Source organism: Chrysemys picta, chromosome 2, assembly GCF_011386835.1.
Source record: "Chrysemys picta bellii isolate R12L10 chromosome 2, ASM1138683v2, whole genome shotgun sequence".
Classification (NCBI taxonomy): domain Eukaryota; kingdom Metazoa; phylum Chordata; order Testudines; family Emydidae; genus Chrysemys; species Chrysemys picta.
This window is the reverse complement of record NC_088792.1, coordinates 169,271,924-169,290,025: the sequence shown is the minus strand read 5'-3', so window position 1 is coordinate 169,290,025 and position 18,102 is coordinate 169,271,924. Positions and strand designations below refer to the sequence as shown.

Sequence of the window (18,102 nt, the reverse complement as noted above, 5' to 3'; positions counted from 1 at the left end):
TCTCTTTTGCACCATTCTCTTTCCTTGTGGCTGTAGATCATGTTGGTTGCTTAGCAGATGAACCACCTCAGTTGCTGACTGGGAGGGGGCACCAATAGTAGAAGCTAAGGTACCACCTTCTTTACCCCTGAATTGGTCTGGTGTCCTCTCAAAAGCTGAGACCTATGGCTGTGTTTTTTACAGACGCCAAAGGCCAGTTCTGAGCAGCTGTAGGGCTGGGATCATGAATAACCTGGGAGCTTTAGGAAAAATCAAGGACAAGCTTTTCAACTCTGGCTCTGGGTTTACATTTTCAAAGTTGTCTTCACAAGCACTAGAAACTTTTTTTTAATGAAAGCTGCAACGAGCCTGAAAAATTTTATGTCTCCAGAATTAGGTATTCCCAGAAGCTTTGATGCCACTTTGATGCCATTTTGGCAGGTTTACTCACTTGCCCCGGTCACCACAGAGGTGTGAAGTGTACTCTATGGGGAGTATCCCTTAGTGGGTGTGATTTGATTTCACCAGTGAGTAGGGCATAGCTGAAAGGCAGCCAGATCCCTAGGGCACCAAATTATTTTCCAAGCTGAAGAAGAAGAATATTAAAGGGAAGGGGGGATATCAAGCTGCTCTAAATCCTGCAAATGTTTTCCAACATATGGATGCTTGACTGAGCTGATCCTCTGAGCTTTTTGAGGTCTACCACTTATTACTAACCAGTATAGATGTATGCAGAAATATCTCTTGTATACTCTTATGGCCTGATTTTTTAAAATGATGAAAGTAAATAGGTCCTTCAGATGTTCTGCACTTGTGAAAATCAGGTCATAAAAGTTCCCTATTATGAAGCATGTAAGTTTTGCAATTACCACTAGATGTCACTGTGTATGGCGTGTGAATGGCAGATATTCAACGAATACATACAATAGCGAACAATAAGCAATACTATGGCCTAATAATTAGCATCGCTCTTTCACTTGTCTTAATATCATTTAAATCTCATATTGCTTGTAAAATGCCTAGCTCTGTGTTGCTGAACCTGATTTTGCCTTTTAGCACTACCACAATATTTCTACTATATAATAATAATTGAAATTCTAGATGGAATGATTTCTTTGATTCGTTGTTGTCTCACTCCAAAGTAACACAGCCATCTTTAGTTAGGTCATAGAGGAGTTTTCTTGTGTTATTTTATAGCTATCTGACAGCAAATCAAAGGACACCAATCTTTAAAGAATAGCCAGTTCAAGAAATTTACCTCTTGTAACCTAGTAGTTCCTTCTCCCTTTGCATTTCCCACCCTGATTTTTGCTGGTGGTGCTGGGGGGAGAGTAGATTTAAAAATGAATCCCACCTTCAGCACTCCAGGACTCCTCCACCCACTTTTATATTTTTTTATATAAACCCAAGTACAACTAAATGTCAACAGGGAAAAATGCTGCCTTGGTAGACTTTGAACACAAGAGATAAGTAGAACCATTTTTCTTGTAATTAGAATGAAAGTCCAAGATTTATAGGGCAGAGGTAAGGACAGACGTTAGGGATTCATTAGAATTGAGTGTAAAACAATGTTCTAAATACTCTTGCTTGATGATCCACTGTAAGACTTCTCTGATCTATAAAGATAAGAACACAAAAGGTACCTCTAGTATTATAAATCTTTATTTTAATATTTGATATTTAAATCTGTCTTGCTCTCATACATTCCCTTCTCTTATAATGATTCAGTTTGATCTGGGCGAGGCAGTTATGCAAGCGTGAAACAACAGTTTACATATTCTTCATTTAGTTTAGGAGAACCCACTAGATTAACTGTCTGTTTTTATTAGTCTGATTTTTTTTTTCCTTTTAGATGCTGAGCATAGCACTTTCAACATATGTTGTGAACAGTACCCACAGCAGTCTTCATCATAAGCAGGGACTGCCTGTAATTAATCAAATCATTAGTTGGACAACACTAGGTAAGAAGACCTTCTATCCAGATCCAGTTTACAGATTTTTTTCAGGAAAAGGAGAAGAGATTCTTCCCCCCTCTCCCCCCCAATCTTTGTACTAACACTTTCTTTTTTCATGTAATTTTGCACAGTTTTCTAAATTTTGTTTTATAACTAATTTTGACCACACCATACTTTAAATTTATGTAGCTTCGTTCATCCTGCAAAAGTAATCCTTGCTCAAAATCTAGGCCTGTTTTTATTTTTAAAATTGGTCAGTTTTCCCTAGGAAATATGAAACAATAAAATGTTCTACAAAAATGCCTCAAGTTTAAGTTCATAATGAAATGTGAAAACCTTGAGTTACAAGTAATTTTTATTTTATGAAAGTTTTGCACAGCTCTAGTATGCCTTTTTAAAAAAAATTAATTACACCATTTTTTTGTTTTTGTTTGTTTTCTTGTAGCCAGGGAAAAGCAATCTAAGACAGTCTACATGCAAAACAGTTAACAAAGCAAAGTGATACAATGTTGTTTCAGGAAAATTATTTGCATCAGCTGTGGTTTCAATTTTTACTGAAACATAACAGCAAAGAAAATTGGGTGCATCCGTGAGCATGTGATAGAACTGTTCAAAACTGCCTCAGAAAATATATGTGGTCTGATAGTAGTATATGTTAAACATCTGTTAAAGGCTTAATATCCTTATTAAAGGAGCAAACAACATAGAACTCTGTGGATTTTCATATGATCCTAACATTAAGAATTTATGATTACCGTAAGCAGTTGTACTTATTGATACTGTGAAATATAGTAACATGAAACCATCAGTCTTTCTGTTATAAAAGTAATCTCCATAGTAATCTCTCCCAATGGATTTTAAGCATTTGTAGACGTTGTGATAGAGGCAGACTCCAAAATTATCTTTATCCATGACTATAGTAATTTAGGAATGTAGGGATTTGTTTCAGAAGTAAATAATCCCATTTAAGGCTTGATAGCAATTTTCTGCTAAAACTCAAAAACAAAAATGTAACCTTTGTTTATTACTAGAATATTGATCTTTGTTATCTGGTTACTTGGTGTTTTATATGCTGTATGCATTTTTATATTGGTGGAATTGCTATATCTTAGAGACACTTTCAATTTTAACAATCATGCTTCTGTCTGAGCATTATGTACCTAATAGTCTACAGTAATACCTAAGATTACTACAACTGAACATTATTAGGGAAAACATGCTTTTCTCATTCTTTTCAGTTTTCTTTTGAGCATTTTACAGTACTATCATCCTTTCTCCTGTTTATCTTGTATTATAAATTAGGCCCCAATTCTGTAGTGAGTTTTGTGTGGGCAAATCACTACCAGTGAAGAAAACCATTGAAGTCATTGGAGTCCACCTGCAGTGATCTCAGTGCAGGACTGAAGTCTTAGCTAGTTTTCCCTTTTGTGTGTGAATTTTACCCACAGCAGCAAGTGAGAGAACAATATTTTTAAATTGGAAGTCAGTTGGGTAAAGGAGGGTAGATGATTAGAATTACGAGGAAAGACATGCTAGAAATTGCTTCTGCTCATGTTCCTAGAGGATGATGTTTGTGGAGTGGGTGGCTATATGACAAAAATAAAGCTAATTGTACAAAAATTCTTCCATATCCTGTACTACAGATGTGTTGAATATTTCAGCAGCACCATAATATTGTGAATAATCCACATCCCTGAGCAGCATAGTTAAACAGACCTAAGTCCCTCTGTAGACAACACTAAGTTGATTGAAGAATAACATATGCCAATGGGAGGTGCCGTCCTGTCAGCATAGATAGTGTAGACAAGCCTTGAGATTCAAACTGTTCCTATTTGTTTTGTTTTTTCCTTGGCTGGACAATGGCTAGGCGCTTGAATCCAGTCGCTTCTGGTTGGGGAGGTAGGCAGTGAAGAACTACCTCCCTAACCAGAAGAGACTGGATTCAAGCGCCTAGCCATTGTCCAGCCAACATGTTGCTGAAGTTGCACCACAATTACAATTACAATTTTCTATATATACACATACATTCATAACCATAACCTGCATACGGATCTCATAATGATGGTTAAATTCACACATTACAAGCTTTTCATAAGAGACCCTACTTGGTATAGGTTTATAGTACAGTAATACAGTATTCAGTCAGCTGGTGTAACTGCTTATTCTGGGGTTTCAATTTTTCAGTTCTGCCCTTGGGGGTGTCTAGACTTTCATTGTCATACCATCAATGATAATACTTGATTTGATGCTTCAGAGATGTGATAAAATCCATAGTCTGCCAAGCAATCATTCAGTGCCATCCATGGTAGGGAAAGGAATCTCTCCTAACATTGTAAAACCATAAATGGGAGTAATTACATGAGATGGGCAAAATGAGGGCAGGTGCCATGCTTACTTCCTTATTGCCAGTCCTGACCTGCAGTGCCCCTGCTCTTCCTCCCTGTTCAGAGTCTGCCTTTCGTGTAGAATCCCACAAGTTATGATGTAAAGCTGAAAGTGGACTCGATACTCGGTTGAAGAAAGTCACTTGTTTCACTAGTGAAATAATTTTGATATTAACCCAGGTCCCAAAAGGGAGAGGCTTGTTCATTACAATTTCCCATGTGCCACCAGTAGCTTCTTTAAATATTCCTATTTTTGCTCATTCAAGACTGAAAATTGATAAATTGATATTATTTCACACTTAAAATGTTTTCAGTAGCATTTTCAAAATTTGACAATATTCTTCAACAATTCATATGATAGAGAATACAGAGTTATTTTAGTAAATGTTAAGAAAAACTAAATAATTTAAGTGATAAATTACTTAAATTATTTAGCAAAAGTAACTCCAGAAAATGGACCAGGGCAAATATGATCTGGCTTGAACCTCCGTGCATAATATTTGCAAAGGTTTGACATTTTGTCTTTGTAGTGTAAATAGGATAATACATCTCTTATTCTTGTGTTAATGACATATGGTTCTCTGTTTGTTACAGCCTCATCCTTGTTTGTGCCATTACTGAGTCCCACGTTTTTCTTCCAGCGACTGCTTAGCATACTTCTCTCTTTGATGTCACCCTACCTGCTCCTCAGCACAGGGTACTTCCTTTTTTATTACAGCTTGGTGCATATTATCCTAATAAAATATTTAAGTGTTGAATGTGAAAAAGTTACTAAATCTGTGAATGTTCTTATAAAGATGGAAAGTTTGCTCCCTAGTAAAATCCACAGTTTACCTTTTGAATGAACTACATAAAATGCTGATAGTTCTCTTAAATTACATGCACTTTATTTCTCCAAACTCCTCAGGCAGTGGGTTGTAAAATGTGTATATATATAGAGAGAGAAATTTGGACCGAAATAACTAAATTGGTTTTAATTTACATCTTTTGTTATTTTGGTGCAAGTTTGTGTGTAGACAGCCCTAAATCCTACAACTACAAAACAAAGGAGCAAAAACCAATGTTTGTGTAATGTCACGCTTCCTTATAATAGAGCGGTGGTTAAACCTTCTCTTGTGTAGAGAAAGTCGTGGCACATCCTCTAAACAATTCAGGATTGAAATGTCCTGCTGGGCTCCACAGACTTAGTTCTTTCCTCAGTGGGCCAAGATGTCAGTCAGTGTCCCTCCTATATCTTTCTCTTTGTCATCTCAGACCCAGGTTTATGGAAGTGCTGAATCCAGTCTTTCTGTCATCGCTAAAGCTGGTGCATCCTCAAGCAGAAAAAGGAATTTTCCTCTCTGAGTCGCTTGACATTCATGTGTAGCCATGGCTTAAATGGAGCATGGTGGGAACAGATGATCTTGAAGGGGGGGGAAATCTCTTCCAAGGGGGAGTTTCCAGTGAAGTCAGATTTTTTCAAAGGATTGATAGACCCTATTAAGAAAGTAGCCTGCATTATATCTAAAAGATGATTCTCCAGAACCTCAGGATGATGACGACCCTGTACTGGCCAGTCATAAGGGTCCCACATTTTTTCTGTCTCACTATCCTGTTCAGGGCATATATAATGGGGAATGGATTGGCAAAAAAACCATAATCTTTTAGGCCAGTCTACTTGGGGAAATTGACTGGAGCTGCAATTGCCGAATAGCTCCCCGTGTGGACACTGTTATTCAGAAATACAAGTGATTAGATGGGGAGTTATTTCAGTATAGCAGCTTACCTCTAGACAAGCCCTTAGGAATAATTTTGGCAAATTTAGAATGAAGTATAAGTTAGAAATAGTTCTTGTACCCCTAGATGGAATCCCAACAATTCAGGGTGCTCAAAAACTCACTTGCACCCATAAAGGATCAGACTGACTAGATAGTGAAGGTAGCTTTTAAGACAGTTTGAGCATTCTAGAGCCTTAGTGAACTAGCAAAAATACCATCCAAACCTTTTTTAAAAAAAAGAGAGATGTTTTTCTATTTGTTATTTCAATTTCTTTCCAAAGAAAGTCCACACCAAAAGTGCCCATCTGAAGCCCTTGGTTCTCTTTTAAATGTATACCCTTGACATATATTTAAAAACATAACATAGGAGGTACAAAACACAAACTGTCCAAAGCAAACTAACGTCTTCCTCCCATCTTACTGCATGTTAACTGACCTCCAGCCAGTTGACTCCAGCATCTTTAAATTCCCGCCGCACATTCCCTTCAGCCAAAATTAAAGTGTTTTATAGATCTCTGACATGATATAGTTCAGATTAACAGGGAGTCAATCTCAAAGTACATGCATTATTTGTATAATTGAATAGGTTATGCTTATTATGATTATATGTATATATTTAATATTATGTTAATCATTTTATTCAGATATGAAGCTCTCTTTCCCCTGGTATTGTCTGGGTTGATGTTTTCTTGGATATATATGGAAAAAGAAGCACTACAGCACTATGACGATTCACTTAAACCAAAGGTAGCATTTCAAGACAGTTATTCTTGATTCATCATCAAAAAACTGCTCCACTAGAAAAGTATGAAGTGATTGCCCAGTGATGGCTGTAGTTCAGTTTCATCATGGTTTTTCTTCTAGGCACACTAGATTTTTTTTAAATATTTTTAGCAGTTTTTGTTGAAGAGTTTGTAGCAAAGCTCACATACATATTCTTTGAGTATGGAAAGCCTATATCAGGTGTCCATCTCATAAGAAAATGTAAAAGAGACGTGTAAATATTTTATTTGATATATTCCATATTAGAGCTATTTCTAAGACCACAGGAAATCAATATGATTGAAGTAGTATATTCTATAGGTTAGAGATGGGATGGTTGAGTTTAATGCTAATTCAAAATAAGGAGTGAAAGTCCTTCCTAGGATAAGTATAATGTTACTGTCTGTTTTTCAGATGGGAAATTCTAAATAAATAAATAAAATGACTAGCACAGGAGTATTGGTGACGGAGGCTGAGAAGAAATAGTCATTTGATTTCTGAAATTACCCAAAGGAAATATTTGTAGAGTCATTTAATTTCTGCCTGCCTGTCTTTCTTATCAGTGTGTTTTTTTTTATTTCTGATCAGGCAGACAGGGTGCTGCTAACTGAATTTCCGCTAGCAAATTCTTGGATTTGCCCTCAGAAGGGGTTTACACTATGTATCAACAGTCTAAGCTGCTGTTGTGCCCTTGAGTTGGTTAGAACCAAAATGCCTATTACAGAGATCTCCAGCCATTCTGAGCTGGGCAGGAGGTATAATACCATGCCCTCCCTATTTCCCAGAAATCCATCGTCATTGATGATCATTACAGAGAATCAATGGCTTGGCTGCTTTGGAATTTGCCAGAGTGATGTAGAGGGGAAGCTACAGTTCTGAGCCTTCACTGCTTTTGTAGTTTATATGTAGTCAACTCAGTGGCATATTGATACCATGTTGAGCTACAAACTGGGATAGCAGATTTCAGAGATTAATAATGCCTTAGTCAGGGAGAAAAGTCAGGGGGTAAAATTGAGGCAGAAGCATTCAGAAGCGCTGATCTGGCAATTACTGTGTTTTTTACCTGCAGGGATGCAATTTTAAAACTTCAGATACAACATTTATTGATACAAGGCAGAGCATTAGAAATGCAAATGGTGAATATTGTCATTTGTTTACATAACTTAACAAGGTGAGGCTTATATGTATCACATGGGCCTGTTTCCTTAAATCTTAAATAGTAGAAATCCAAGCACAGTGTGAAAGATACATGGTTTGGGTTCTGCTTATGAGACCATATGAATCGACTATGAATGAAAAGAATATATGTAAGCTTGAGACAGTGATTCAGTAGCATTATCATTTTTCCTTTACATTTTGTGACCTTTGTCTTGCTTTCAGTGAGAAGAAATCTTTCACTTTATTTTTCTAGTCTTCTTAAAACAAACAAAAACAACAACAGCAGTACAACACAACACCTCTAGAGCCCCACTTTCAATGTCTGCCAAAAAGTCCTGCATTTACGAATCCAGTCAGGTCTCTGCTGATGTGAGACTATTTTTAAGCAATATGTGGCCTGTATTTCAGATCCACCACATGGGATTTTCTTTTTCCATTGAAAAGAAGTTCATTGCCCTCTTAAACTCTGAAGACAATTTCTCCCCAGGTCAAGAGGTGTCATGTTGAGAGCAGAGTACAGAAGCTGAAGAATCTTTCAGTATCCTCATTCACACTATACCTGACCTCGGGGATAATTGCAGTCTTTATAGTAGGAGATCTTTATCTACCTGTTTTTGTGGGCAGTGAAAATGTATTAAAAACAAACGAACAAACACACACTTAGGACAGGGGAAAAGAAAAGGGAGCAAAATAGTAAACCAAAAGTAGGGGAGTTATTTCTTACCGAAGACAGCATCAGACGCTCTGCTGGGTTCATTTAATCAATGATCACTCTACTTATACCGTATCTTTCTGGCAGATTCATTAAAGTATAAGAAAACTATAGGAAAAGTTTACAGGCTTCATCACAAATGGATCTGTCTGTTGATGGGGAAGTGAGTTAATTTCTCATTGAATCAACTAAAATATATTCTTAGTATCAAAGTGAACCACCTGACATCATGTATTGATTTCTTCTTGCTATCTTCACAGCTTGCAGTTCTCAACTTCTCCTATACTACTGATATAACTCAGTTTCGGCAACTCCACCTGGATGACATCCGCAGGTCTTTTTTCTTTGTATCCTTTTGCCTTGTTTGGAAAGCAGTGATTATGACATAGTAATTTAGATTCCAGTGAAAAGATTGGCCAGTGGCACAATGATCAGTTTCAGAATGTACTGTATTTAGCACACTTGCTTGGGTTACTGCTGAATTCATATACAAACAGCCTCTTTTAAAGATTTTTAGAAGGTCTTTTCTTTTAAAAGAAGGATTTCTTTTAAAGGCTTTTGTTCAAAATACCAGGCTAATCTCTCAGTTGATCTGCTGATGTTCAGGCTGATTCAATCTGTACCCACCTGAAACTCCTTTTTTTGTCCCTTAAGAAAGGTTTATGCTAAAATTATTCCTGTTTTTATAATAAATATTATATTATATTATATTATATTACACAAATTGACTCTGGTGGATGAGATGATAAGCAAACATAGGGCCGGATCCTTCAGACACTAAACATTCCTAAAACTAAATTGTTTCTAATAATCTCCTTTCTCTTTTTTTTTTTATTGTGAAGGCTGGGTAGCTGTGAGAGAATATGATAGTCACTGGGCTGGGGGTAGGTGTGGGAGATTTAGCATCCACTGTAGTGAGTTTGTCAATTACAAGAAAGATTAGAGGGTTTTCTAGGAAGAATTAGCGTGGGGGAAATGGGTTTATCGTAGTGGGTGGGGCTGAGGGAGGAAGAAAGAAAGAGGACCCCACCATACTTTTTATAACATTAGAAGGAACTTGGCAAGTTTGGCAGCCTGATTCCTGAGCTTTGGTTTGTGCTCTACGGAGTACACAGCACTTTCATTTGTAGGCACCAGTCTGAGGAGGGTGAACCAAACTCCCAGATTATACAAAGTTTAAATTCATAGAATGGAGTGCCCCAAAACAAATGTTTCCCATTGTACACACCATCAATCCCTGTGGAGCCATCCCTGCTGCAGCTGTTGAAACTGCACCTTACTACCAAATTCTCAGCCCCTACCTTCCAGCTTGACCTGCCCAAATGTAGTGTCACTTCCCATCTCTGAGAGGGGACATGGGCTGCTGGAAGTGAGGCAAGTCTGGACAGGCCACTGAGAGGGAGCCCTGGTGCAGGAGCTGGTGGTTAGGAGGAGCAGTGTTGGCAGCCCTACTGCCCAGTGTGCCCACTCAGATTTGGCCCTGTAGCTCCTCTGTTGTGACAAAGGGGCCATGGGGCCAAAACTGAGTGTTGTGGCCTCCATGCACAGGGGGCTCACAACACTACTCTGGTTTGGCACCGCAGCTCCCCTGTCACACTGGAGGACTGGCGGGACCAAACCTGAGTAGCAGTGGGGCGGCCAGTGCTGCTGCTCCTCTCCACTGCCAGTGGTATGCCCTATGCATAACTTGTGTACAGCTGTGAGTGCCATTGTTGTAGAACACCAGGGGCACAGAAGAAAGTCCAGGAGGTCTGATGCTGTTCTTGTGAAGGAAAATCAAAGCTAAGGAAAGAATGAGCAAATGGTTTTCTGGGTTCAGAGAGCATCCTGAACCTGAATATGATTTAGGTGGGTACCTTAAAAGCAACTTTATTTACTGTACAGTAAGATTATGTTTTTCATTTACAGCTTTGCTATTTCTTAACAAAACGTTTAAAATTTAGCAAAATTAATGGGGTATTTAGCCCTGGCTTCGTGCCATATTTGAAAATTTAAAAATAAGTTTTTCTTTGTTTAAGCAAAAAAATATTGAACAGTTTTTAAAGCTCAAATGTAGTATTTCCTTTGGCACACTAAAAAAACTGAATATATTTTGTTCCGTTTCAATAAAATGTTCACCTTTTTATTGAGACCAAGTACAATGAATTTCAGCTCAAAAGGGTTTTTTTTGTTTTTTTTTTACTTTAGAATATTATTAATGACTATATTATGGTGAAGAAAGAAACGACTTCTCAACTTGAACTGTACTATTGCTACCATGAAACTATTTTAAATTAAAAGAACATATCAAGATTCCCAATTAGGGTTTGAGAGTTGGCCTGTATTGAGGAGCCTCAGGCCTTTGTTAGCCTGATCTTCCAGAAGGAGATTCAGATTGCATATGCTTAGCATCTTGATTAGGCGGCAACCCAGCCCATTGGGCTTTTTCCTGTTTTATTAGAGAACTGGAGCTGTTGTAAATCTGAACTGGAAGAATTTTGCAATATTGTTAGACTGTTAGATTACTAAACCTGAAATAATGTGATTCTTTTGGGAGTTAGATGCTATGAATTTCTTTATTTGTGCTCACGTATTCCTTCCAAAAATTTGCTTGTAAATTCTTGAAGACCCTATTGAATAGTTAATATTGAAATTTTTATACTGAGATATTTAAATACTCCATGACAGGGTCAGGAGAGGCCATGCCAGCCCCTGCCTTCTCCCCCAGGGAACCCTGGAGGCAGGAGTCCCTTTTCATTACCTTCCCACTTCACAGTGGGGGGAGGGTTGCTGGAACTGTGACCAGATTAAAGAGGTATGAGAGACTATATTGGCCCTTGGCCTCACCACTAAGGGGAGGTAGGAGCCTTCCATCCTTGCCCTCCCATGGGGTTGTGTAGCAGCTAGGTTTTACCTGTATGAAAAGAATATGCCTTAGACCCTTTTAGTTACACAGATTCCATCAGATCAGGGTTTTGTCCCCACCTCTCTTGTCTCTATATTTGTGGAATGTGCAGAAAGGAAGAAAGGCAGGTAAGGGGCAGCAATGGGATAATGGATGGGCTGTGGTATTTGGGCAATGAAAGTGTGGAAGGGTAGGCTGGCAATATTTAGTCTTATTTTTAAGACCAACAACAACCAAAGCTAATTCCCCAACAAAGACAAATGTATATACATTGATATATGGGCAGCGCTCACATTAAAATATACAAAAGTACATACGTTGGAATGTGTGACTGTATTGTTATGAAGAAGTGTATCCACTTCACAAGTTGAACAAGAAAAAATGCTGACTCCCTAGGTCTCTCAGACGGGTTTTGGGGCAGACCAGTCACTAATCTGATTTGCACATGAGCTCCCCTCTGTCAGAATTGACTTAGTCAGGATCTGAAAATTCAGTCAGGCAAGGATATCTGATTTCATACTTTTAAATGTAACGTTAAACTATAACAATAGTAAATGAGCTTCTCATAGTGCTGGATTCGCAGGTATTGAAAAAGAAATTTTCAGCATGTTGTTTTTAATTTGATTTTTTATGTAACTTTTGTGTTGGATTTTCCTTAGCCATATTTAGGTTTTCTTCATCGTGACGGCTTTTTTTGGTACTGGAAATATAGCTTCTGTTAACAGGTAAATCTTATTGATGCTGTTGAGAGAAGTTGAGTTCAAAAGAGAAGACAGTAGAAAAAATACTCAAATAGTACATGCCTCGCAAAACAGTCCAACATAAGCAAAATAATAAGAATAGTGTAATAATCTAGTGGTGGTTGTATTTAAGTCTTATTTTCTATGGTATTTGGTGTAAGGGACCAGTCCTGCAAGATACTGAGTTGCCTTAACTCCTATTATTAGTTGTTGTTAGTTAGTGTTGACAGCACTCAGTCCTGAGGAAGAGCTCTGCACCCTGGAAAATTGGGCTGTAAATAATCATAGAGAAAGAAAAAGCTGAGACCGTATTTGGTCCTACCAGGAGGGCAGGGGACTGGACTCGATGACCTCTCGAGGTCCCTTCCAGTCCTAGAATCTATGAATCTATGAGATACATAGGCTAAGTAATACTGTACTTGGGCTTGGACAATAGTAATTGAACAATAGTGGCTTGCATGCTCATATTTTGAACAAAATCTAAAATGTCTTATTAGCAGGAAAAATGAAATGTTCTGCTTTTTTATAGAAAATACTGTTTGCAAAGATATATTTTAATAATTTTTATTTTATTATTTTCATGGTTCTCTAGTTTTGACCCAGCCTCTATCTATTGCTTCCTGACTGTGTTCAATCCCTTTATAATGGGAAGCTTGCTGGTGTGGAAGGTTAGTAATTGCATCTTTGTGCAGTTCTCTCAAAGAACGGATTAATGAGTAATACATCATGCATGCAGGAATTCTTTTTCAATTTACAGAATATATATGTTTTTGAGATTCATTAACCCATTTTATCCTGTGTGCACCTATCTGCTTCTACAGAATTTCTGAAAATAAAACCCGTAAAGGGTGTTTGACTTCAGTATACAGAATACATGACTGACACATGATAAATATATTTTATTATATTTAAATAGGAATTTTAAGCATTGAACAGATGTTGTTAAATAACTTAAAACATTACATTTTCCCCATTGTTTATAATACCCAAATGAAAGTGCGGGAAATATATATTATCTCCATCCATCCAGATTGTATTAAATAGAAATGTATTGATTTTTTTTTTACTATTGTCATTTTTGCAAACTGTATGTGTTTTTTTTTTTAAATAAACAAATTAAATAGTCTTTTAAAGATTGGACTTCCCATTTCCCTGCCCATGCTGTCATCCCCTGTTTGAAGATAAGGTTTAGGAGTGCTTCTCTGATGACATCTAGGGCAGAAATCATTAGACAGCACTAAGGGACAGCAGGGCAGACAACTGCTGCTAGATTATGCCTAAAGTATGGGGGGGAAGGATAGCTCAGTGGTTTGAGCATTGGCCTGCTAAACCCAGGGTTGTGAGTTTAATCCTTGAGGGGGCCACTTGGGGGTCTGGGGCAAAATCAGTACTTGGTCCTGCTAATGAAGGCAGGGGGCTGGACTCCTTGACCTTTCAAGGTCCCTTCCAGTTCTAGGAGATGGGATATCTCCATTAATTTTTTTTATTAAGTCAGTGATATGTTCACGCTGCCACCTCTTTTCCCAAGGAGAAAACTTGGTTGGAGGAGCAACCAGTGTCTGGTCTAGGGCTTTGTTGAATCCAAACCTGCTGGATGCTGGGCAGTATTTACCATTAGCAGAATTGCAGCTGCCTTTCTGCCCTAGATGTGACCACATCTGCATCCCAACCTGTACTTTCCAACAGCTGTAAAGGCAGGAGCTGGGAAATGGCAGGTTTAGTCTTTAAAAGGTGGATTCTTTGTGTACTTCTAGCCTTGAAGTGTGGGTCAGTTCTAAAAAAAAAAAAAAATGCAGTGCACACATTTCAGAGGTTATTTTTTTTAATTCATTAAGTTGTGCAGGTTGATTTAGTTGTGTCTTCTTGGAGGACAGTGAGTGAAGTATTTATTCTTTTTTTGGCTCAGTTCTTGCCACATCCAGGCATTTGTGCATGGGCTGAAATCACCCTTTCACACTGGGAGTTCCAGGAACTACCACGTAAAATATTGCAAATTCTATGTGTTACAGCATTGCTCAAATAATTATCATGAATGCTAGACTGGATCAGCTGAAACAAGGCTCATGAATATGTTTTAATCATTGAGTTTCATGGTACCTCATAGTTTTTCACTTCAGGTAGGCCCTGGCCGTAGATTTTGTATCAGTTTACTAAGAATATTCTCTGCCAAATGAGTTTTCACCCTTTCTTTGCCAATATTTTATTTTTATAACGTGCTACAATGAAGCTTCCCATAATGGCAATTTGAAAAGCTGGAAAATGTTTCCATGACCATTAGTGGTGTTCTGATAGGCTGTTGTACAAATGTTGCTCTAAACCATAATGCAATTTATGTTTTAAACAGATTGTAATCCCTTTTGTTCTTGTGTCATGTGCTTTTGAAGCTGTTCAAGTCACAACCCAGTTATCTTCTAAAAGGTACAGCAAATGTTATATTACTGCAGTAGATGGAGTGGGTTTGATTATGGAAATCAGCCAAACAGTATAATTAGTAAGGATGTGAAATACCCTGAATCAGACTCCATTTGTACACCAGTTCACTCACTTTGAAAGAATTTGGATTTATCAGATCTCAAACTTAAATAACCAATGAGCCACTCTGATGACTTAGCTCACTTTTTGCTCACTCCTTACACAGGCTGAAACTTCCTTAACTTCAGTGGGAATTTGCCTCAGTAACAAATGAGTATAAAATTATGGTGGATTTTAAAGTTTGGCCCAGTATGAATTATCAAACATTTAGTTTTCTGCATTTAAAACGCAAAAGATACAAACAAACAAACTTTTGTCTTAATGTAGAAAAAGTAAGAAATATTTAAATTAGAATTTCATATTTTAAATTGTCTCTCTCCATATAGTACAAATATTGTTTATTTAAAATATACAGACGCTCCCCGACTTATGCAAGCATTCTGTTCCATAACGTCTTGCGTAAGTCGAATTTTGCGTAAGTCGGGGACATATACCCGACAATTACGCCCCTCTGCCTCCCCCCTTCCTCTCCCCCCCCCCACCCCCCAAAAAAGCTTACGGAACTTACGGAACTTTTTCCGTAAGTGCGGGTTTGTGTAACCCGGGGAGCGTCTGTATGTACAAGCCAGCTAAATTAAAACTTTGTAGCACTGACCTTACCACCAATTGCATTTTTTTAAAGTCTTTGACCAGACACTTTCATTATGGATTTGGGGTCACTGAGAGCAGAATGGCGGAGAAAGACGTCTAGTTCAATTGCAGAAGGGAGAAAAGCCAGATGCGGGGAGGGAAAGGAGTAGATTGAGACAAGGAGACTGCTGAGACTGGAACTGAAATGGGTGTTGGAGAGAGAAACAAGAGCAGGAGAGGAAACTGTGAACCGACTGGGAGCCAGCAGACTGGGGGCTGAGCACAGAGATTGGGCGAGTGGCTGGGAGGGGTGGGGGAGACTACAACTAGCTGAACAAGGAGGCTCGGACTAGGAACCAGTGGGAGGATGGGGGCAGAAGGGGGAAATAGAATGATTTAACAATGAGCTGGGTGTTGGGGGAGAACTGAGACTGGCTCAATGAAGAGCCTGGGACAAGGAGCCCAGGAGAGAGTGTGTGGGGAGGGAAGGGGAGATTGAAATTGGATGAGGAGCTTGAGGAGAGAGACAAGGATTGGGAGCCAGTGGAGAGGGAGGGGAGATCGGACTGGGAACTGGCAGGGCAGAAGTGGGACTGGGTGTGGGAAGGAGGAGACATTGGGAGTTGACAGCTTATATATTCCTTCTGCAACATCTCCCCCCTTCTTACTCTGCCTATCCTACCTGCACAAGCTATATTCCTCTATACCAATATTCCAGTCATGACACTTATCCTCCCTAAGTCAGGGTAGAGATTGGGACCCGAACAGAAACCCAGAGGGGAAGACTAATACACACTTGGCAAGGAGACTGAACTGGAATGAGAAGCCTTAGAAGAGGAAACTGGGACTGGGTAGGCAAGGAAAATGGGACTAGGGGTATGTCTATACTTACTTCCTGGTCCGGATGTAAGCGATCGATCTTCTGTGATCGATCCCAGAAGTGCTCGCCGTCGACGCCGGTACTCCAGCTCAGCGAGAGGAGTATGCGGCATCGACGGGGGAGCCTGCCTGCCACGTCTGGACCCACGGTAAGTTCGGACTAAGGTACTTCGAATTCAGCTACGTTATTAACGTAGCTGAATTTGCGTACCTTAGTCCGAAGTGGGGGGTTAGTGTGGACCAGGCCTTGGATGAGGAGCCCGGATGGGTAAGAGACAGAACAGCAGACAGGAGCGGCGCCAGGGTTTTTGGCGCCCTAGGCCGGGGTCCTTCCGCACTCCCGGTCGTCATTGGCAATTCCGCGCTCCTGGTCTTCGGGGCACTTTGGCGGTGGGTCCCGGAGCGGGTAAAGAACCCGCCGCAGAATTGCCGCCGAAGACCCGGAGTGCGGAAGGACTCCCCGCTGCCGAATTGCCACCCCCCCAAATCCTGGTGCCCTAGGCGACTGCTAGTAGTAGGTTGATATCCTCTATGTTAGCCAGCACTATAGTGGGTGAGACATATGTGAGGGACAGGCAGAAGTCTGTGCCCACTAGAGCACACTCCCCTCCAGAGCCTGGAATGGAAACCCAGATTCCTGAGTCTCACCATTCCTCTGTTGTCAGCAAATATATGTGAAACCCATATGTCTCACCCACTATAGTGCTGGCTAACATAGACGATATCAGCCTACTACTAGCAGTTACTCCATTAGCTCAAGTGGTAGTGGTCTGTGTGGTGGATAAAGGTTCCAACCCTGCCAATGACCCTGTGTAAGGAATTACACACAAAAAGTTACATTAAAAGAACACTAGTAAGATTGCAAAATCAAGCCCTCAGAAGTTAGAAAATATCAGAACTAAGGTTGCATGTGCAACTTTAATCACCCCCTGTGTGTGTATGCATTCTGATATAATCTTTAAATACATTTCACATGGTATTTTTTCCACAGGACCCCTGCCTGTTCAGTTTGTGGTCCCAGGCCTTATTTTACTGCGTATTATTCCAACCTTGCCCTGAAAAGAGAATTATTAATATCCTCAAGGGCTTTTCTATGGAGCTTATTGTTATAGTATCTTCACAAACATTAATCAGTCAATCTCTACAACACTCGCGTAAGGTGAGAGGGCATTATTATCCCCGTTTTACAGATGGAGAGCTGAGGTATGGCGATTATTAAGGTAAAACATGTCCACTCTTTTTGAGTGCTCAGTCTGAGACAAAGAACTCTGAGTACTTACCATTTTATACTCAAAGCACAGATTTCACTTCCTCAATTTGCAGGTGTGAGTGCTCAGCACTTCTGCAAATCAGACATCAGAGTCTCAAGTTGGGCACCCAAAAAATGCAGAACATGCAGTTAGTGACGACTTGTGAAAAGTCGGGTTTACGTGACTTGCCCAGCCTCACACAGGAACTCGGTGGCGGTGGAAGGGCGAGAATCCAGTTCTCCAGATCCACATTTAACTGCCTGAATCATGAGACCATCCTTTCTCTTTCTGCCACCCCCTGCTTCATTCACAATATGCCTTCCAGCTTCTGATATGACAACAGCCCCCTTTGCAACACAGTCCTAATACTCCCCTGAATAGGTCCATCCTCTGCACTAAATGGGACATAAGTTCTATGGGAAAAAAAGCTTGTGATCATTTAATTAAAGACTGTGTCAGAATGCATATGCACAAAGGGAGTGAATTAAAGTTCCACAGGCAATCTTAATTCTGGCATTTCCTAACTTCCAAGGGCTTGAC

The 18,102-nt window shown here is 39.4% G+C and overlaps 1 protein-coding gene across 25 annotated transcripts in view; it reads left to right on the top strand.

The window, feature by feature from the left end:
- Positions 1–18,102, top strand: part of PIGN (phosphatidylinositol glycan anchor biosynthesis class N) — a 155,976-nt gene that overhangs the window by 116,009 nt on the left and 21,865 nt on the right. For 14 of the 25 annotated variants that reach the window (XR_010598690.1, XR_002889151.3, XM_024107320.3 and 11 more), the window contains 7 exons: positions 1,832–1,940; positions 4,913–5,015; positions 6,720–6,822; positions 8,968–9,054; positions 12,261–12,316; positions 12,924–12,999; positions 14,676–14,749. Coding sequence is in view for 15 of the 25 variants with exons in the window: in XM_024107320.3 (XP_023963088.1) it covers positions 1,832–1,940; positions 4,913–5,015; positions 6,720–6,822; positions 8,968–9,054; positions 12,261–12,316; positions 12,924–12,999; positions 14,676–14,749 (608 nt within the window). In the remaining 10 variants the exon portion in view is untranslated. Of the gene's footprint in view, positions 1–1,831; positions 1,941–4,912; positions 5,016–6,719; positions 6,823–7,906; positions 7,974–8,967; positions 9,055–12,260; positions 12,317–12,923; positions 13,000–14,675; positions 14,750–18,102 lie in introns of all 25 variants that reach the window. The other 11 variants (XR_010598692.1, XR_010598694.1, XR_002889153.3 and 8 more) reach the window with 4 other exon arrangements.